Source organism: Aaosphaeria arxii, assembly GCF_010015735.1.
Source record: "Aaosphaeria arxii CBS 175.79 unplaced genomic scaffold BU24scaffold_10, whole genome shotgun sequence".
NCBI classification, from domain to species: Eukaryota; Fungi; Ascomycota; class Dothideomycetes; order Pleosporales; genus Aaosphaeria; species Aaosphaeria arxii.
Genome location: NW_022983483.1, coordinates 693133 through 712638, shown reverse-complemented (window position 1 = coordinate 712638; position 19506 = coordinate 693133). Strand labels below are relative to the sequence as shown.

The 19506-nt window shown below is 51.4% G+C and overlaps 8 protein-coding genes across 8 annotated transcripts; 4 read left to right on the top strand and 4 right to left on the bottom strand.

Moving 5' to 3' along the window:
* Positions 1-294: 294 nt before the first annotated feature.
* Positions 295-774, bottom strand: BU24DRAFT_427176 (uncharacterized protein). The gene has a single exon (XM_033529158.1). The coding sequence runs from the start codon at positions 768-770 to the stop codon at positions 540-542; it is 231 nt and encodes a 76-aa protein (XP_033379314.1). The 5' UTR covers positions 771-774; the 3' UTR covers positions 295-539.
* Positions 775-2287: 1513 nt separating this feature from the next.
* Positions 2288-3113, top strand: BU24DRAFT_427175 (uncharacterized protein). The gene has a single exon (XM_033529157.1). The coding sequence runs from the start codon at positions 2349-2351 to the stop codon at positions 2730-2732; it is 384 nt and encodes a 127-aa protein (XP_033379313.1). The 5' UTR covers positions 2288-2348; the 3' UTR covers positions 2733-3113.
* Positions 3114-4418: 1305 nt separating this feature from the next.
* BU24DRAFT_472058 (putative serine/threonine protein kinase) lies at positions 4419-5879 on the bottom strand (the record flags this gene model as incomplete). The annotated part of the gene is made up of 3 exons (XM_033532723.1): positions 4419-5283; positions 5336-5553; positions 5621-5879. Coding segments are annotated over 3 exons (864 nt in total), but the record flags the coding sequence as incomplete, so codon positions are not given.
* A 1083-nt stretch (positions 5880-6962) lies between these two features.
* Positions 6963-9733, top strand: BU24DRAFT_454496 (long-chain fatty alcohol dehydrogenase; the record flags this gene model as incomplete). Its single annotated transcript, XM_033531321.1, has 4 exons — positions 6963-7479; positions 7735-8201; positions 8279-9125; positions 9196-9733. Exons 1-4 carry the CDS (start codon positions 7100-7102, stop codon positions 9731-9733), a joined length of 2232 nt encoding a protein of 743 aa, XP_033379311.1. The 5' UTR covers positions 6963-7099.
* Positions 9734-10236: 503 nt separating this feature from the next.
* BU24DRAFT_436317 (uncharacterized protein) lies at positions 10237-11076 on the bottom strand (the record flags this gene model as incomplete). Its single annotated transcript, XM_033530150.1, has 1 exon — positions 10237-11076. The coding sequence occupies one exon, from the start codon at positions 11074-11076 to the stop codon at positions 10237-10239; it is 840 nt and encodes a 279-aa protein (XP_033379310.1).
* Positions 11077-12120: 1044 nt separating this feature from the next.
* BU24DRAFT_436316 (Prefoldin, subunit 4) lies at positions 12121-12836 on the top strand (the record flags this gene model as incomplete). The annotated part of the gene is made up of 4 exons (XM_033530149.1): positions 12121-12135; positions 12203-12337; positions 12413-12480; positions 12644-12836. The coding sequence occupies 4 exons, from the start codon at positions 12121-12123 to the stop codon at positions 12834-12836; spliced, it is 411 nt and encodes a 136-aa protein (XP_033379309.1).
* A 320-nt stretch (positions 12837-13156) lies between these two features.
* On the top strand, positions 13157-15573 carry BU24DRAFT_50149 (MFS general substrate transporter). The gene is made up of 5 exons (XM_033534333.1): positions 13157-13587; positions 13652-13857; positions 13917-13956; positions 14017-14718; positions 14781-15573. The coding sequence occupies exons 1-5, from the start codon at positions 13476-13478 to the stop codon at positions 15461-15463; spliced, it is 1743 nt and encodes a 580-aa protein (XP_033379308.1). The 5' UTR covers positions 13157-13475; the 3' UTR covers positions 15464-15573.
* Positions 15574-15646: 73 nt separating this feature from the next.
* BU24DRAFT_427170 (uncharacterized protein) lies at positions 15647-19467 on the bottom strand. Its single transcript, XM_033529156.1, has 3 exons — positions 19198-19467; positions 16524-19144; positions 15647-16475 (listed from the first exon to the last, which is right to left on the bottom strand). The coding sequence occupies exons 1-3, from the start codon at positions 19340-19342 to the stop codon at positions 15684-15686; spliced, it is 3558 nt and encodes a 1185-aa protein (XP_033379307.1). The 5' UTR covers positions 19343-19467; the 3' UTR covers positions 15647-15683.
* Between the last annotated feature and the right edge of the window lie 39 nt (positions 19468-19506).

Sequence of the window (19506 nt, the reverse complement as noted above, 5' to 3'; positions counted from 1 at the left end):
AAGAGGAGGGATGTGTAGAGGGAGATTGTGGAGGCTCTGGGAGGGGACGTTGAGGAGTTATCAATGAGGAGCGTCTATTGGTAGATTTGCGGTTGAGCGGTGGATGATAAGAGAGAAACTCGGGCGGTACAGCAGACGCATCGACCGCCGGGGGGTGGCAGACCTGGCCTGGGATGGAGGGGGGACGGAGGGAGGGGGGTGCCACAAAAAACTGATAGGTAGGCTAAGGCGATTGGGCGGCAGTCAGAGTCGGGCTAGAGCGAAGCGAGGGTCAATTCCCAGATACTCGTACTTGTACTCGTTACTTGCAGACTGCAGTTGCAGTTACAGAGTATGTACTCTGACTTTGCACTTGTATTTGGACTTCTACTCCGTATCGTGAGTGTATTTTCCCGAGGACAGCGTTCTTAAATGGAAGGTGATCGAAGAGACACATGTGTTGACATCTCCATGTGAAGAGAGGCAACGGATGTGGTGGGAAGCGGAAGGGTGAATCAAGGGAAGTACGGAGTGTGTAGGCCTGGTCTGGGTCTGGGAGATTATTGGATTCGCAACACAAGAGCAGCAGCAAAAGGCAGAAGAATGGTATGGGATCGGATGGTTAAGGTATGGGGCGACCCCGGGCCGGTAGTGGTGGTGGCATTAGTTAGTGCTGGTAGAGGTGGGAAAGGCAGGCAACATGTGGTAAGGATGGGATGGGATGGGATGGGAAGGGTACGGGTAGTTAGAGTGGTGAAAGTGAACGTGAACGTGAATGTGAACATGGTCATGGTGGTTACGGTCGTGGTTGAATTGAAGGGTCTAGCGCATGCGTACTGCCGTCTTCCTGGTTCCTACGCAGTGCAATAATTATCCCTACCCTACCGACTGCAACACTCCGTACAATTAAAATAGGCCGATTATTGCCATCCCTCGCCTCGCCGAGGATCAAGACGAGAGAGGCGATGGATGGCGATGGATGAGATGGGATGAGATGGGGACGGGCTAAAGAGCTTAAGCAAGCAACGATGGGTGGTTGATGGGTGGCTTTTGGGTAAAAGAGACCGGCTCGGGCTAGCACCGGCCGTCGAGGATCTGTCCTGTCCTTGTCTGATCTTCTTCCCTTTTTTCACGTTAATTCTCTTTAGGTAACTGTGCACGCCCGGTTTACTTTCCAGCCTCAATCAAACTCCAAGAGATTCACCACTACTCCGTCCTACTGGTACTTATCGTTGATGAGAGCCGTTGCTATCAGCAATCGTCATCACCGTCATCGTCATTATCATCATCACTACCATCGCCATCGTATTCTCGCCACTACATAATGATGGAAGCCCAAGGATGGATGAATGAGCGGAGAAATGTTCCTGTGGCATGTACCGGGTACCCTACCGTTGTACAAGATCAAGATCCGCACTCCTACTTGTACGGAGTACTGTGACAGAATACGAGGATGCAACGATATATGAGATGATGATGATAATACTGCTATTAATGGCAGATATTTGTGAACATCAAACATCAATCGTTATCTTGCCAAGTGTGTATTCATCTACCATTGTAGCACACCCCTCCTCGCGATCTCCAGGTTCGTAACTCGCGTGTAGCATGTTGGTGGTACAAGTGCCAGGAGGAATCAGGATACGATATCTCCTGTTCGTTTAGGACGTTTGAAGCCTCCATACCGTTTGTGGGAAAACAAATGCACTCTCCGCATACTACCAGGGTCAAGGACGATTAACTCCGAAAGATTGGTAGTAAAGCCACTAGGGATGATAATAGATAGATTGATGGATAGATTGAAGGTTTGATTGATCGATTCGCAAGCAGGCGGTGGTGGCGGAAAGTGTGGCAGCGGTGGGCGTTTCTGGCATCTCCGTGCCCATGTCCCATGTCTATTATTACCTATTACTGAGGATATCCATTTGTCTGTGTCAAGTCAATACATCCTCTTCGTAACTGGTAGGCAAGGCAAGGCAAGGCAAGCAAGCAAGCAATCCCGCCGCAAACGCCGCTGTAACGCTAACTAACGGCTAGCCGGTGGCCAAGTGGGCCCAGCGTCACGGAAGCCAATCGCAAGCCACCCTCTTATCTTTGAGCATGACACAACCAATCAGAGTGCTGGCCTTGTAATCCCTTCCTAATTGTTATTGCTTAAGGAATTCTCAGTGACATCTTGACCTTAACCCGATCCATCCATCTCCCCTTCCTATTTCAGTCTTAGTCCCTTTCTCTGTCATGTTCTGCGACTCCTACGGCCTGCCCTGTCAGTCACTGCCCAGGTATGTATCTGGCATCGGCTGAAGATCGAACATGAACAGACTTCAGACTTCAAAACCGGCGAGACATGTCCCTGCTGGGCCGGCCCAATGCCAATGTCACCTCCGCCCAGCATCTTCATCCATCCCATCACCCAATCACCCGTCACCATCTCCTCCTCCACCGGATCCATTCCTCCACTCCTCCACTCCTCCCTCCCGTCGCCTGCTCCTCCCACTGATGACGCCCGCCCATCCATTAACTCTCCCTTAGTGGTGATTGTGATGGTCGACGCGCGCAGCCAACGGCGTCATGATCGTCCTCGAGACGGCAAGCAGACCCACGGATTCACCTTCACCGACTTCTGCTCAAGAGATTCCACGAGCATCTGCATCGGACGGTGGTTACTGCACTGCACGTATCCAGAGTTACATGCGCATAATCCGTACACTTCACCCCGTACACAAGCGTTCTCTCAGCCAATCACCGCTTGATACGGAGAAACCACGGAATACATTTGAGCCTACAGGACAGTAATAGTAGATGGTGAGTAAGTACGGAGTACTCCGTATTAATGAGGCTGGGAATCAAGCTACTGTGGAGGTGGCCGTTCCAGGTCATTTTGCTTCACGAGCTCCGAGCCCTTCCTATCTGGTGTCCACGGAGTAGCATCGCCTCGTATCCTCTTCGCTGTCTGGCTCCAGGCCTTGAACATCTCCAGGGCAGAACCGGCGGGGAGGAGAGAGAGCATTGAGAAACGATGGAATGCACCAAGCCAGCCAGAGACCCTTCCGCTACCCAGCCATTCCATGTTACTGTTCGCCGTATCCATTGTTGTGGCCGGCTCCAAGTACCCATCCATTGGCAATACCCACTCAATCCCAGGGTCTCGCCCACATCAATACTGCACAACGCAAGTGTGCTGGGCATAGCCTGGCCCGGGTCACCTGACTCCACTTCACTCTCCAAGTCCTTGCCCCACCGCCTTGCATGTCTCTGTGCATGCGTATGCGCATGTGCTCTCTCCAAAGTCTCCACTCTCAAGCTCTCGACCCTTTTCTGATAATATCTGTTACATACACTTTTGATGCTTAACACAGTAGACCAGACCGCATCGCAAACAAATCTCCGTGTCTGTTTGGGCAATCTCCAATCTCGAAAGATGGCGATCCACTGCAATCGTCGCGGGGTACTGTACGTGTTCTGCAGGCATCACAAGCCTTGCATTGTGGGTGCACCATCGATCGGACAATGTACACAATACGAACCCAAGTCTACCTCCCAATTCCCTATCGCAGGATCTCGACACGGTCGGATGTAAACAACTCCAACGACCATCAACACCGTGCCCTGCCTGCGCACATCTACTCCAAATCTCAAACTTAGTCTCTTTACGAAAAAGGATACCCTACCCGACTTAGCTCATTCGTGTAGCGTCGGCCCGTGTCCTGCCTAACTAACTAAATCTCACGCGGCGGGCAGACACGTGAACGTAGCCGCAGCCACAATCGCCACAGCCACGCGAGCGTCCCTTTGTCGTGCCGAGTTCGAGTCCAGCGCCCACGCGACGTCAACGGAACATCTAAGGTACCAGTATGGGGTCGCCGATGGTCTACCGATACATACCTAAGTAGGTACTGCTTATGGTCGACCAAAAGCAACAAACTCAGCCTCAACAGCAGCCTCGGTGCGGCGAACGTGAACTCACCCAAGGCTTTTGAATGGCATCAGCCACACTGGATAAACGTCGGTCAAGCCGAGGCACGGCCGGGTCCGAATTAATGCCGGGTAGTGTCGCCTCATCACGGCAAACGCGTGCTTTGCCTCAGAATGTTTCTCGCGACGACAAGTTGGAGTTGAGGATGTCTTAGACTTGAGGATGTCTTAGACTTTATTGTTGACATCGAATTCGAACTCACAGTAGAGAGTAGTCGTTCAAAGGAAATTCTCTCTATCAGGAATTCCATAGGCAATGGCAGCTCATTATACGCGTTGGTCTGATGTATATCACATCGAGCCTTTGATATCAAGTACAATCCCTTTGAACTCCATCCTTCCATTCCAGAATCAAGTCATCGGGCTACGATACCGGCTTTTGTGGTGCATATATAACCACATAGCTCCACCAAGTCTATCCCATCGCCTCGATTCCCGCATGCAATTATCTTTCCTCAGCATACAGTCAGAGAAGGTATGTTTGCATATATATATATATATGTGTGTGTGTGTGTGTGTTCAACAAAGGCATTTGGTAGACAGTGATGAATTGTACTGAAGGAGGTCCACGGACTCACGACATCTCTACTTGGTTACGATTAGCGATATTGCCAGTGAGATGATGTTGTTGAATTCAATGGGAAATCCGAAGTAGCAAGTATTGTTTGTATTCGATACCTTAATGGTGGATCTTTTGTTTATTGTTTTGTAGAATATAATTGCAATAAGTGGAAGCACTTGGATTAAACTTGATGTACTATTAGGCGTAAGGGTCATTCTGTTGAGTAGTTATAAAGGTTCGGCTAACAATACCATCTAGATCAATATAGAGATAGATATACGATAAAGATACATGTTTACCTGTGCATCGAGCCAATGCGCATCATTCGCTGTGCATGAGAGGTTAGTGCGATAAGGGGTATCTAGATCTAAACTCAAATGCTATCCCTGAGCGATGACCACTCTGGGGACTCCCTCGACGCTCTTTAAGTTCCAGTAATCATCGGTCATGATGTCTGACATCGAAGCCCTTTTCATGGGATCGAGGTTCGTCATCCTCAATATCAGCCTTTTTATCTCACTGTCGAGGTTAGGAAATGTATTTGACGACCAGCTGTCGAACGATTCGTTGGTCTCGTCCTCTGATATTGCTTGCCACAGGGCTCTCAAGAGCTCCTCCGATTCAGCATCGTTGACGTGTTCAACGAGCGCGTCTGGTAGAGGTCCAAAGACCGAAAGTAACTTGAATAGTATCACCGACTCTGGTTCAACCTCCAGCGTCTCAAAGTCAGCGTGGAGCCACTCCACGCCCGTGATGACATAGAAGCACTGGTCCTTTCGATCAGTACGTCCACCGTAGCATTGTCGAAAGGTAACTCACAAGGAGTCCAAATGAGAACACTTCGGAATGCTTGCCCACGCCCTTTCCCAATTGACCCTCTGGGCTACGCCACATGACGTTTCCTACCTTGTGATCGAACAGCTTCCCGTCTTCTAGCTTCAGAGCGACGTCCAAGTCACCCAGTGCTACCTTCGACAAGTGGACTCGCCCGTCTTTGTCTATGTCCCAGTTGACAAAGACATTATCTGGCTTCACATCTAAAAACAACAGGTCAACACTAAGCAAATCCCGACGGCAGATTCGGCTTGATGAACGGAATCGTACCAAGGTGGATCCAATTCTTCGCATGCGTGTCCTTTAGCCCAAGCCCGACCTCCCTAAGAATCGTCTTTCGTGCCTCAAGTGGGAGCAGTGCATAGTTCTTCACCAACGAAAGCACATCGGTGGCGAACCCCTTGTATACGACCACGTTCTCCTGGTCATTGTAGTCAACATGGGTGCGCAGGGGAGGGTTATCAGCGAATTCTTTGTTGAAATCCAGCGAGTGGCTAAAGATAGACTGCGAGACAGGTTTTAGGACAAAGAATTGGTTGTCTGAGCTGGTAGTTGCTCCTCCTCAGGTATTGTTTGTTTCTAAGAAGGTCCGAGGGAGAATAGCTGGCAATCTCGCGTTGCGAGATGCATGTCCAGCGCTGGGTTTCTGGGGTGGGAATGAAGTGCTTGGATTCGCTTGTATTTGCGACCAGAATCGCCTGTTAGGGTTCATTGCTTTCTATCAGGTATGAGTCGACCAGCCCGGAAGCTCGCCCGGTGCTGCGGGATGTTTATGTAGTGCCTTGGGGTGACAGTTGGCGAACAGGATATGAGATGGGACGTTGGCGTGAACGAGCGCGGAAGCATGCCGACGCTGGCCCGGATGGGATCCGGGTGGAATCCGATTGTGAAGAAAGCTGAAGAAAGTGCGAAGTCGTCGCATTTATCAGGTGATGGTGGGGCAAAGCTTAGAAAACCTGAAGACTGTAAACGTGTTTGAAGTATGAAGAATCGGCAAATAGGCATAGACTGAGAACATACACAGTAAGGATCTATCCCTGGATAAACCTTACATATTCTCTGAACAATATAGATTTTTATTCACAGGTAAATTTCCCTAGCAATACAGGCTTAGACCGTGGATCGCTTTCTTGTAAATAAGTATAAATGTGGCTATTAAATATTATTTCGATCTCTAAGTATTTCTACTATCCATAAGTAGGTAATGACTTTCACAATAGTTCATACTGCCAAGATAACACTTCAGGAATCTTGACCCACATAGCATAACGACTATGTTGTAACAAGATAATGAGCCATCAAAGCGCTGATGTGAGATCGCAAATTCCCACCACGATCCCACCAAACAAAACAGCATAACCGTGTCCAAGCCGCCCAACACGGATATCCCGCGATGCTATCCCGTAGTCAGACGCTACCGAGGCTCTCTCGCCTCACATGTTTGGGACGGTCTCCAGGAACCGACGACTCCACATCCATGCACGCCCCCTGTTTGATAGAAATGCGGGGAACCAACCATGTCCATCCAACCTCACGTCTCAGCTCTTGATATGTTTACCATCGCAATTACAACTGCCAGATTCCTAATCAAAACCCACAACTCTCAACCACAGCCTCAATTAGTCGCCCACCAGCCCTGCGACAATACATGCGAAAAGTGATTCCTTCTTCCAGGATAAAATATAACAATCAACCCTTTGGACCCTGAAAAACAACTCATCTGAATTCCCTTCAAAATCCTCCATCACAATGTCCCTCTCTCTCCCAACCCAACCCGTCTCCCCAACAACAATCCCCAAACTTCCCCCTCCCCCATCCGACCCCCTAACAGAAGACCAATGGAAAACCCTCCTGTCGATCGCAGACGCCATAATCCCGGCCGTGAAGCCCACCGCCTCCGCCAACTCGACCACAGACATCGCAGCAAAGGACGACGAGTACGCGAGTGCGATTAAGAAACTGACAAGCCTCGCGCCGGGGGGAGTCAAAGATGAAGAGACGGCGAGGAGGTTTTTAGAGGAGAGCGCGTCGGGGAATCCCGCGTTTCGGGAGGCGCTGCATAGGGTTTTTGCGGTGCATATGCCGGTGGCGTCGGCGAAGCAGTTGGGGATGGTGTTGAGTATTTTGGGGTGAGTTTTGGTTATTGCTATGCTGAGTTTGTGATTGTTTGTCGTGTTCTGTTTTATGGGTGTTTTAATATTGGATGCGTTTATGATTGAATTTCTGGATTCAGGGGTACATGATTTCTTTTGGATGTCACTCCTTTTTTCTATTTTCAGCGTCTCTATGATGATCATTTTGATATCGACCATATCGGACATCTCCCCCTTCTCAAGATTAGATGCACGACTATGAGAAAGAACAAAAACTAATTTCTTCTGCAGAACCCGCGCCGGATCCCTATTCCTCACCGGATACCTCACCCCCATCAGCGAGCAACCCGCCTCCATCCGCGAATCCATCATCAAAAGCTGGTCCACCGCGCGCCTGCCCCTCCTCCGCCAACTCTTCCGCTCCCTCACCATGATCACCAAGCAAACCTGGATCAAAGTGACGCCGACGCTGCCCCAGATCCTCGGCATCCCCCGCGTGCCGACAGGCATGATCCCCGGCAAGGGCTTCGACTACGAGTTCCTGCAGATGCCGCCGGGGAGCGAGCCCGAGGTCATCGAGACAGACGTCGTGATCATTGGTAGCGGGTGCGGTGCAGGAGTCAGCGCGAAGAATCTCGCTGAGGCGGGGCATAGGGTCCTCGTTGTTGAGAAGGCGTATCATTGGACTCCGGACCACTTTCCTATGAATGAGAGAAATGGGTGGGAACATTTGTTCATGAGTGGAGCTGCCATGGTTTGTAAGTACCCGTCTCTCCGCATCTTTACATACAATACGTAAAGCGTTGTCAACACAACCACTAACCATCACCCCCAGCCGACGACACCACCATGACCGTGATAGCCGGGCAATCCTGGGGCGGCGGCGGCACTGTAAACTGGTCCGCGTCCCTCCAGACGCAAGGCTACGTGCGACAAGCCTGGGCGGACAGCGGCCTCCCCTTCTTCACGTCGGCCGAGTACCAGGACTGCCTGGACCGCGTCTGCGACCGTATGGGCGTCTCGACCGAGCACATCCAGCACAACCCGCAGAACCGGCACCTGCTCGAGGGGTCCCGAAAGCTCGGGTACACGCACAAGGCCGTGCCGCAGAACACGGGCAGGAAGCAGCATAATTGCGGGCACTGCACGTTTGGGTGTGGGTCCTGCGAGAAGCAGGGGCCCGTCGTGTCGTTCCTGCCAGATGCCGCGCGCGCGGGTGCCCGCTTCATCGAGGGGTTCCATGCGGAGAAGGTGCTGTTCGAGTCGAGGAATGGGGAGAAGGTTGCGACGGGGGTGAGGGGTACGTGGGCGTCGAGGGATGAGCATGGTGGTGTGGCGGGCGAGCCGTTGGTGAAGAGGGAGGTTATTATTAAGGCGAAGAGAGTTATCGTGTCAGCGGGCACAATGCAGAGCCCTCTATTGCTCCTGCGATCAGGACTCACGAACTATCATATTGGTCGGAACTTGCATCTCCACCCTGTCTCGCTGGTCGGCGCAGTGTACGACGAGGAGATCAAGCCATGGGAAGGTCCCATTCTCACGTCAGTGTGCAGCGAGTACGAGAACCTAGACGGCAAAGGTCACGGCACGAAGCTCGAAGCCACGAACATGCTCCCGTCGTCCTGGCTCATCTGGTTGAACTGGAAGAGCGGACTCGACTACAAGCTCAACGCCGCGCGCATGTAAGTACCACCACCACCCCTCCTCCTTCACACATCATGTAGCCCCATGACTAACACCTCCACCCCACAGGAAACACATGGCTGGCTACATCTCCGTCGCGCGGGACCGCGACACCGGCCGCGTATACCCGGACCCCGTAGACGGCCGCGTCCGCTTCGAATACACGACCTCCAAGTACGACCAGCAGCACATCCTGACTGGGCTCCTCGCCCTCGCGCGGATCCAATACGTCGCCGGGGCCCGCGAGATCTTCACCGTGCTCCCGGGGGCCCCCACCTTCATCCGCGACGACTCCGCCTCCTCGGATGGCATCAACGACGCGAAGTTCAAGGCGTGGCTCGAGGAGATTAAGTACATTGGGTTCCCGAGCCCGGACAGCATGTTCGTGAGTGCGCATCAGATGTCGACGTGTAGGATGAGTGCGACGAAGGGAGGGGGCGTGGTGGATGAGAATGGGCTGGTTTGGGGCACGAAGGGGTTGTATGTGGCGGATGCGAGTGCGATGCCCTCGGCTAGTGGGGTTAATCCTATGGTTACGAATATGGCGATTGCGGATTGGATTTCCAGGGGCGTGGCGAGGGGATTGAGGGAGCAGGCGAAGTTGTAGGTTGGTTGTCGAGTGTAAGAGAGGAGTGGGAGTTGGGGGGCATGTATTCCGTATGTAGGTGTATGTCTGGGAAGATTGTGGCCACTCGTAGTTATGGTTGTATATGAGACTATGGGTCGACTTTTGGGACGATATATATAATGGGGCGTAAATTCTAATGGGTTAATGACTAAATCTACCTGTTCCACCGCAACAACAACATCCACTATCGTAGGCGTTCTTTCTGCTCTGTAACGAACATAAGCTTGAACTTCGGCCCATTGGACGTCTCCAATATGTTGTTGAAACCAAGACGCTTTTGGAAAAGAAAAGGGGAGAAAAAGGAAAAAGGGGGATATCGAGTCGTTCCGTCATAAAATTCTCGATCATAGGGGGTATACTCTATCCATGCTCATCGAAAGACCAAATGAAAAACCAAAACCAAAACGAAAGTCAACGGCATGATGCAGGGGAGGGTAGAGATGGTGAACGAATGCAGTGAACACCAGGGCCAAGTTACCACGTTACAACCTCCCGTGGTCCAACTTCAACCTCTTCCACATGCCCAAATGCTCGATTCCCTCCTCGACCCAGTGCTCCTCCTTTGCGATCTCGACTTTTCCGTCCTCGTCCACCAGTTCCTCCGTGAAGCCATGCTTCTCCCACATCGACTTCACACCCACTTGCGCGTGTATCATAGCAAGTCCATTCCATATGACAGCCTTCTCCACAGCCTCGCCCATCTGGCTCGCAAGCTCCATTGTGGTCGGCGACGGTGGCGGTTGAATGGTGTCGGCATTCTTAGCAGCGTAGGTGAGGGCAGCATTGATTAGTAGCTGCGAGAGGCCCATCTTACGGTAGGGCCTGAGGATGGCTAGTCGACCGAGTTTTATGTAAGGTTCGGCGGGATGCTCATGAGCCACACTGGCAGGGGGATCGGTATCGGGATGAGATTTGTCCCCCTCGGACAGTTCTGTCTTGTATTTGTTCGGGCCATGCGGAGGCGGGACCAGACGTATTGTGCCAACGGCGAGGCGTTGGGCTGTCGCTGAAGCGCGGCGCTCCTCTTCTGCGGGAGTCCCTGTGGCTGCGGCCGTCAGGTTTGCAGGCGGCGTTGAGGAAGAGGCGACTGATGCGTAGACGACCCAGTGCCAGCTTCGTGAGTCATCCTCGTCAAATTCTGCCTCGAGTGGAACGCCTTGTTCGCCGTATACCTCCTCGCGAACGGACATTGCGTCCAGGAAGACCTGGGGGACGCTGATGGTCTGCTTGTCGTGTGTTATGGTGTTGTCGTAGTCCTTGACTGCATCGCCGGGTGGGCTTTGGATGGAGAGAAACTCGGTGCCTCCTCCATTGCCGTTCATGGCCCCGAAGCCGGAAACCACGTTGGTCATCGTAATCGCGTTGATGAAGTGTTGGTCAGAGTTGTTGTAGGCGCAGGGTGTATGTTAACCAGTTGAGTAGGCTGTTGTGTTACACTAGAGTAAAGAAGTGATGAAGGGAGAAGAAGGGATGGGTAGAGGGAGTTCGAAAGTTATATTTGGCGTCCAAGGAAGGCGCTTTCGACTCAAGATATGGTGTGAGATTATCAAATTCGGACTCGTTCGCGCTATCGTTTCGGGCAAATCTTAGTTGTTCTATGTGAGAGATCGTCCTGGGCCACAGCCACGAGACCGCGTGCACTTTGCTCGGTGAGTATCCAGAACTGAGACAGATGTTCAGCACGGTGCTGATGATTCGCCAGTAGATCTGTGAGGGGTTGCTGCCACGCAATGTGAGGGTGGGTTTCAAACCTTGCCTGATGACGTCGTTGCTGTCCATCACCGCCAGAAAGTTTTGGACCCTTAGATTCGGCTGACTTCCCGAGCCAATGGGACAGTTTCATCTTCTTATTCAGCCACCACATTCATCTTCTTCGCCTGCACTGTGCAAGCAAATCCACTGTACTTGCTACACGTGGAACAAGATTTGTTGATTTCGTCCCGTCTTTGCACCAAGATTTTCCATTTGTACAGGTTTTCCAATAACAATGCCTGGTCTCCTCTGCATATCATTCCGATTCGAAACTCGGCTCCAAAGGGTCTGGGTGCGGGGTCCATATCACGTGATGGTATGGACGTTGCTCAGACTTGGATTTTGGGTTTTCAAGATCAAATTAAGTTTAGAACATCCGGCAGAAGAATTGCAATGGGAATATGGCGGTGTATCTATTTAGTAACATATTAATTTGCATGAACCAAAAGAATATGCGACCAATGGTACTGGATATTCCGTTCTGTTGTTCTGTGGTGATCGCTTTTGCAGGTCGGACCGTGCGCACGCTAAAATCTATCTCTCGTCTCTACGCAGCACCGCAGTTCGACGACGTCTATCTGTGAGGCATCGTGACCTACAAGCATACATCAACAATGCAGCGTCGAATGGTATGAACTTAGTCTTTTGATGGGACGTAATTCACCAAGTCGTCTACCAGTACTAACTCAAGGACAGCTCAGCAAAGAGGACGAGGCGGCGACAGGTGGGGAGGATGTGCAAGTGCGTCGCGAGGACCAGGAGAAAATCAACAAGTTTAGCACACTTCACCAGAAGGAGGTCGCGCTCGAAGATGAGTTGAAGGCGAAGCAGGTAAGCTCGATCAACTAGCAATAGCAAATTATTGACCTACTATTTTTGGGAACTCTGGCTGATTGGACAAAACAGAAAGAGAAAGAGGATTTAGAGGAAATCAGCATGGAATTGGAGCTCGTCGACGAGGATGATAAAGTACCGTAAGTACTATATTTCTGTAGAATGCCTCATGCTTGATGTTTTCTTCAGATTTCATCTGTTTCATCTCTGAGGAATTCAATGGGAATTCGACGGAACAATCATGAAATGCTCGGACTACAATTCCGATACCCAACGACGCAACAACATGCTTACCATGTATAGATACAAAGTCGGTGACTCATTCGTCTCCTTACCGCAGCCTCAAGTTCTCGAGATGCTCTCCGCATCTACAGAAAGCATCGATGAAGAAGTCTCCGTGCTGAGGGAGAAGATCGATAGCATCCATGAAGAGATGGAAGGCTTGAAGACGGCGCTGTATGGACGATTTGGAAGAAGCATCAATCTGGAGACCTAAAGCGTTAGCATGAATGACGGCAATTCGGGTGTAGCGGCAAGACCGTCGTCCAGAGACATGCCGATTTGGAACAATCTCTATCTGGCTGCAACCGAACAGAAAGCATTCCGGAAACGGAACTGGAACAGCTTCTGGACGCGCCAACTCCGAACGGAATGCATCTTTTGGAAGACTCGGAACCAAAATCTCTTGTGCGCACGCCCTACGCCATGCCACGCCTTGCCCTTTTCTTCATTTCCGAGAATTTGCGGCAATAAACAATTGGGTTCTCAAATACGACAACCAGTCACAGTTCATTGGGCTTCATAACCGGCCGGTAAGTGGGTCGAAAATCGAAGCTAGCCTAGTTTGCCGCCTTAAACGAACCAATCAACACAAGTTTCAGCCATGATCCAGTCGTGTATGCACATCCTTCTCCCAAACGAGTAAACTTTGTTGCGGATATGAGAGCAGTTTTTGGGACCGCGACCTCGGATATGCTAATTAGTCTCGTAGCAGCGGGGTCAATGAATCGTCATTCCTTATCACAGATGAATTATAAACTGCTAGTTTCTAACCTCAATTTCGACAAAAGCCTTTTTGCTCCCTTTTTTACATTCGTTCAAAGTCTCTACGTCGTGGGACGAGGCATGATCCAACATGTCGAACCTCGAAAAGACCTTTTCGCGTGAGCAATCGCGACTTGGCAATGATAATGAACTCCGAGCCGTTACTACGCCACATAGTGAAATTGTTCGAACTGTGACTCAAGGTGCGCCGCCCCTTAATAACTAATCATAGACTGCGAGAGATCGTTTGAATTAACCCATCTTCAGAGAGATCTTCCCGTCTTCCGCGGATAAAAAGCGAGGCAGATGATATTGATGCGCAAATCGACTTTGAGAAAGACGAAGAATACAACGCCGATTCCCCGGATTCGGAGACTTCCCCAACAGGACAAGATGGAGAAGAGAATGCGTCTCATCGAATTATAATTCGATTTGATGATGACGATCCTGAGCAACCCAACAATTGGAGTAATGTAAGCCTTTACTCATTGTTCCACCATGTCAAGAATTTGGGACTAATAGACATGAGTAGAAGCGAAAGATTTACGCCATCTTCGTGGCTATAATGATGGGTAAGACCTTCTACGAAGCATGAAATCTAATATGGGAATTGCCGGCTAACGAATCGATAGTCATGAATTCAACAATATCAAGTTCCCTTGCCGCAGGTGCAACCAAGCCAATCTCGAAGAAATTCGGAGTAACTGACGAAACACGCCTCATTCTCCCAACATCCATCTTTCTCGTTGGATATACCTGCGGACCTTTGGTATGGGGACCATTATCGGAATCATTTGGCAGGAAATGGCCCATGATCGCCTCGTTTGCCATGTTCACAATATTCTCAATCGCATCTGCAGTATCACCGAATTTTGCATCCCTGGTAGTCTTCCGTTGGCTCGTCGGAGTGGGAGGGAGCTGTTCTCTCAGCGTTGTTGGTGGTATCTGCGCCGATGTTTACCATGACCCAGTCAGCCGTGGTAGGAGTATGGCCTATTTCATGGCGGCTACCACATTTGGTCCTATCATGGGCCCCCCAATATCCGGTTACATCTCAACCGTTTCCTGGAGCTGGACCTTCTGGATTGGAGCAATCATCGCTGGCGCTACCTGGCCGCTCATTTTGGTTTTCCCCGAGACATATGCACCCGCCATATTAAAGCAACGTGCCCGGAAGCTAAGGAAGGAGTCTGGAAACATGGATATCATCGCACCCATAGAACTGGAGAAAACCGACATAGGCCACATCATCACGGTAGTACTTACGCGGCCTTTCCGCATGATACTTACCGAGCCTCTGGTATACTGCACTTGCCTGTACCTAAGTTACGCCTGTAAGTTTCACTCTTACCAACCATCCCCAAAAAGTCCTCTCTCGCTGACTGTCCAACCCCAGACGCAATCTTCTACATTTTCTTCCAATCATACCCGATAATCTTCCAAGGCATCTACGGCTTCAGCGCCGGAGAATCGGGCCTCACGTTCCTCCCCATCGGCGTCGGCGCCGTCCTGGCCGCCGGCATCTACCTAGCCTGGGACCACATCCTCCTACGCGCGCAACGCACCCACAAACCGTGGGCCCAGTCCGAAGAGATGCGGCGCCTCCCCCTCGCCGCCATCGCCGGCCCATGGTTCGTCTGCAGCCTCTTCTGGATGGGCTGGTCCTCCCGCGACGACATCCACTGGATCGTGCCCACGCTCGCGGGAATCCCCTTCGGAATAGGGTATCTGTGTCTCTTCATGGCACTGCTCAACTACCTCGTCGACGCGTACGAGATCTTCGCTGCGTCTGCGATGGCGGCGGCCTCGTTCACGCGCTCGACGTTCGGCGCTGTGCTGCCGTTCGCCGCGAAGCCGATGTACAGGAAGCTCGGCGTGCCGTGGGCGTGTAGTCTGCTGGGCTTCTTGAGCGTCGCGCTGTGCGCTATCCCGTTTGTGTTTTTGAAGTTCGGTCCGCAGATCAGGGCGAGGTCGAAGTTTTGCCAGTATTTGGCGCAGAAGAAGGCGGAGGAGATGGAGGAGGCGCAGAGGAGGAGGGGGAGTAAGGCGCCGATGGAGGTTGTGAGGGAGTCGGCATAGAGTTGTTTCGTTGCGTCTGCATATTGCATCTGCATGAGAAGATGAGAAATAAAAGCATATCGGAGCATGGCGTTTGGCATTGATCAAAAGGACAAAGGTATTTCTTTGTGGAAAGCATTTTGAAGACACTTCATACAACGGCTTCACGAAAGCCAGGTTTAATAAAGTAATAATAATATAATTGCATCCTTCATATCAACAAATGTTATCATATATAGATCTATTCGACACGCTCAATAGTCGGCCCCGCCTCTTCTATCTTATCCGCGAGATCGACGCTTATTTGCAGATTCCTCGCGCCGTTCAACGCCTTCGCTATGCCCGTCTCCGCACGCTCTTTAACCAGCAACCTAAGACTACTAATCAGGAAAGCACCCAACACATCCACGCTCCATTCATTCGGGATGATCTCAAGCACCTCTATCACGTCGAACCAGCCGCCGAACCGCTCGAGCAATTCGCCCGTCCTCGCGACGCGCTGTGCGAGATCGTCGAGACGCAGGGTTTCCTGTAGGAGGTGGTGGAGCAAGACGGCTTGCTCCTCGCGGCTGGGGATCTCGTTCGCGGGGATGTAGCCTGAGCCTTCGGGACGGTAGATGCTTGATCCGCCGAGGAGGCAGTAGGAGATGGCGGTGTCGTAGTCGCCGAGGCCGTGGGTCAGCAGACGAATGGCTTCTTGGTGGCGGCCTTGTCTGCCGCTCAGGATGATCATTTCTGGGACGAGTTCCTTACTGTACGGCTCGAGTCGAGAGAGGATTAAGGGGACGTCGTAGGAGGAGGTGGCGGGCTGGTTGCTGCCCAGGAGTTGGAGGAGGCGGAGTCGAGAGTTCCACCATTCTGTGCCGAGTGCGTTGTCGGTGATAAATTGTCGATAAGTGGGCTTGGGAGGTTGAAGGATTCGGTAGGTTTCGTAGGTTTGAAGGAGAATGTCACGCGACTCGGATGAGCTTTCGAGCTCGTCGATGACGATGTCCAGGTAGAATGAGATGAGTTCGTTGACGTATTGAGTGTGCTGTGAGTGTTAGGGGTTGGTTTCTTCCAAGAGGATAGGAGTCCATACCTTTTGGCCAAAGACGAGATACTCTAGGTACTCTTTGACAGCACCTGGCGCCTTTTCGCGGAGAAGAGGAACCGCGCGTGCCGGATCAAACTTCACTCTACTTGAATCGTCTGCAAAGACTTGCACGCCCAACTTAGGGTTGCGGTTCGCCAGCCACGAACCGTATTCCTCGACAAGAGATTGATCTCGAATTTTGGAGAGATATTCTCGTACCCTGACTTCGCCATTGACGAACTCACCTCCCTCGTCGGCCTCGCCTTCGAGAATGCGCTGCCATACCGACAGAACATTGGAAGCTTTCGCTGATGACTTACTGTTGCATTGGTAGAAACGACTAAGCACGTATAATCGTTTGAACTTCTCAAGCAGGGTTACTGCTCGATCAAAGCATTCGACTTCGCCGTCAACGAATTTGTTGAGCTCGTCCCGGACGGAACCAGACCCACTGGCTGCAGGCCCCTTCGAACTGTTCTGATCAAGCAACAGCAAAATGTGAAGATAGGCAGCGTCGATCGTTTGGAAGACGTATGGGTCGTTAGTGACACTTGCCATACCCTTACGTCTTCTCCAGAACTGCAAGTACGTTTTAACGAGTCGAAGCAAATTATCGCCAAATGGCCCATTGACGGATGCAGGCATTGCAGCTATTTCATTTTGCTGCGAGAATTCCTCAACTAGTGATGTGATTCCACCAGAGATCTGTATGCCTTCTGGCCCTTGCACAACTTCCTGATTCAGAATGGGCAAGAGAGAAAGAACTACTCGGGGATCGATTTCTCCCTCTATCAGCGCTTGTTCGGTAATGCGCTTCTCGCTCTCGAAGATGATGATATTAGTGTTACTGCGGAGTATAAGGTCCATGAAAAGAAGCAGAGATGCTTTCTGCCGAATGTATATAAGACCAAGGTACTCGGACTCATTACGAGGCTCTTGGTCGCGAACATCACCTAGAACTTGCTCAATGGTGCTGCGAGTTGGTTGGATCCGTTCTCCGTCCCCAGTCGGTGTAGTCTGAGCATATTCTAGACGGGCATCAAGGCGAGTAACGAGTGGATTGCGCACAACCCAGCTTATTTGATCACCGGTCCATAGGATTGTACGGGTTTGTAGTTTAGATAGTCGTTCCGCGAATTCGAGGTCTTCCTTCTCCAGCTTGGCTTGAGGGTGATGGTCTGTAGTGTCTCGGCCTTCTTGCGCATCTGATGAAATTTTCAGACGTTTAACTGTAAGCTTCTCGCCAATTTCCGAGAAGATCAGGTCGCTTTTTTCTACGACCGTCCGGAGACCCAGTGGTGCCTTGGCACGTTGTCCACCCTCCTGCGACAGAGCTTCTCCAAGAGGGGTCAGATCGAGCCACTCCTTCGATGCCTCGCCTTCGCCAGGATCTACGTCCCAGCGTTGAATCTCGATACCGTACTCGGTGTTATCATTCGAAAGGTTGCGTACTGCAGCCAGAACGTACCCTTCTTCGGCATCAAAGTCAGGACTTATCGAGGCGGATAAATCAATCCCGGAACCATCTACAACGATGGCATCGGGGTAACTCGCAAATTGAATGCTTCCTCTACACATGTCACCGTCTAAGTTGACAAACATGCCGACTCCCGGTTCCGCCGGCGTGGTACCCACAGTAAGTAAGAACTCTGTCGGACACGGCGATGCAACGTGCGGCTTGAGAGGAACAAATTCTTGTACCTGGACTTGCACTTGCGGCTCGGTGCTCTCCTGAGACACTGGCGGCGGGGGAAGCGGCTTCTCCGGCGAGGGACTGGTTCGCCTGGTTGTACTTGATGGACGGCCAAGTCTTTCGGGAGATCGCCCAGGAGTTCCAGGAGCAGGCGAAATCGTCCTAGATAATGATTCTGGCACATCAAACCCATAACGTTGTCGAGACGGTCTTGGGCTCTCGGTTCGAGAAACGGGACCTGTGTTTCCAAAGATTCCCAGACTAGAGCTACGTCCATGTCCCCGGTGCTCTTCAGGACCGGGTCCGCGCGGATGCACACTCGCTGAAGAAGTGCTCCGCGATGGGGCATGAGCAGTGGTAGTTATATCCTCAGCTGCTCCGCCAACGTGACCAGCTTCGGGATCCAAAGATGATATCGGGAACAGGCCAATCTTCTGTTGGTGCTCAACATCCAGGAGGGCATAAGAATGCGAGTCGGCTGCGCAGGAGAAGGCATCGCGACGGACAGAAATCAGACAGCCCCCGTATTCAATAGTTTTAAGGCTTCTAGGTTGTGCATGCTCGGACACCCTGATCAAGCGAATCCTGCTTTTAAGACCCAGCATCACCACCACACCTTCGCCGCCAGCTTCATCCTCAATATTCAGATCGGTCCCACCGACCCATGTACAAGTCAATGGCTTGGTGCTTGAATCGGGGCTAAGTTCGGGCAGAGAATAGAAGGTCAGAGTGTTGTTGCAGAGGATACAAGCCTTATTGACTTTTGGTAGTAAGAGGATCTGTTGAACGCCGACACCGATATTATTGGAGTATGGAGGTTCGAGCCTAGAGGCTATAATGGCGGTGGGCTCGTTCGAGGAAGCATTGGGTTCGGGTGGTAACAGTACGAAGTGGAGGATCTCAGCGGCAGAGGTACCAACGTAGAGGTTGTTATCTACAAACAATTGAGCGACGCATTCTATAGAGACAACAATTTCGCGCACTTACTCCATACTTCCACACAGGTAATGTTTACGTCTGTCGACTGGCCATCAGCAGAGAGAGGTAAGTCGGAAACGAGGCGGCGAAGCACGTAGGCACCGTCTTGAGGTGGGCGCCTCTGCGGCATGATTGACGACGATGCTTCTGACATATCGTTGAATCGCCGTAATCGCCATAACTGCCTTTCAGCAGCACGACAGGTTCCCGATCATCCTAGGGTCGATTGTCGGTAGAACAGGAAGTTGTGTACACACGAGTGTGCTCGTACCTGTTGAGTGGTGTTGGAGTTGAGCTCTGCGGGCCTGAGCTTGCGAC

What these genes read in the sequence shown, in the direction of transcription:
- BU24DRAFT_427176 (XM_033529158.1), bottom strand. Translation starts at nt 770, where the DNA reads ATGACCATGTTCACATTCACGTTCACGTTCACTTTCACCACTCTAACT.
- BU24DRAFT_427175 (XM_033529157.1), top strand. Translation starts at nt 2,349, where the DNA reads ATGCCAATGTCACCTCCGCCCAGCATCTTCATCCATCCCATCACCCAA.
- BU24DRAFT_50149 (XM_033534333.1), top strand. Translation starts at nt 13,476, where the DNA reads ATGTCGAACCTCGAAAAGACCTTTTCGCGTGAGCAATCGCGACTTGGC. An exon ending in AACCCAACAATTGGAGTAAT is followed by an intron (nt 13,858 to 13,916) that starts GTAAGCCTTTAC and finishes AGACATGAGTAG; the next exon opens with AAGCGAAAGATTTACGCCAT. An exon ending in CTTCGTGGCTATAATGATGG is followed by an intron (nt 13,957 to 14,016) that starts GTAAGACCTTCT and finishes ACGAATCGATAG; the next exon opens with TCATGAATTCAACAATATCA.
- BU24DRAFT_427170 (XM_033529156.1), bottom strand. Translation starts at nt 19,342, where the DNA reads ATGTCAGAAGCATCGTCGTCAATCATGCCGCAGAGGCGCCCACCTCAA. An exon ending in TACCTGTGTGGAAGTATGGA is followed by an intron (nt 19,145 to 19,197) that starts GTAAGTGCGCGA and finishes AATTGTTTGTAG; the next exon opens with ATAACAACCTCTACGTTGGT. An exon ending in ATCTCGTCTTTGGCCAAAAG is followed by an intron (nt 16,476 to 16,523) that starts GTATGGACTCCT and finishes TAACACTCACAG; the next exon opens with CACACTCAATACGTCAACGA.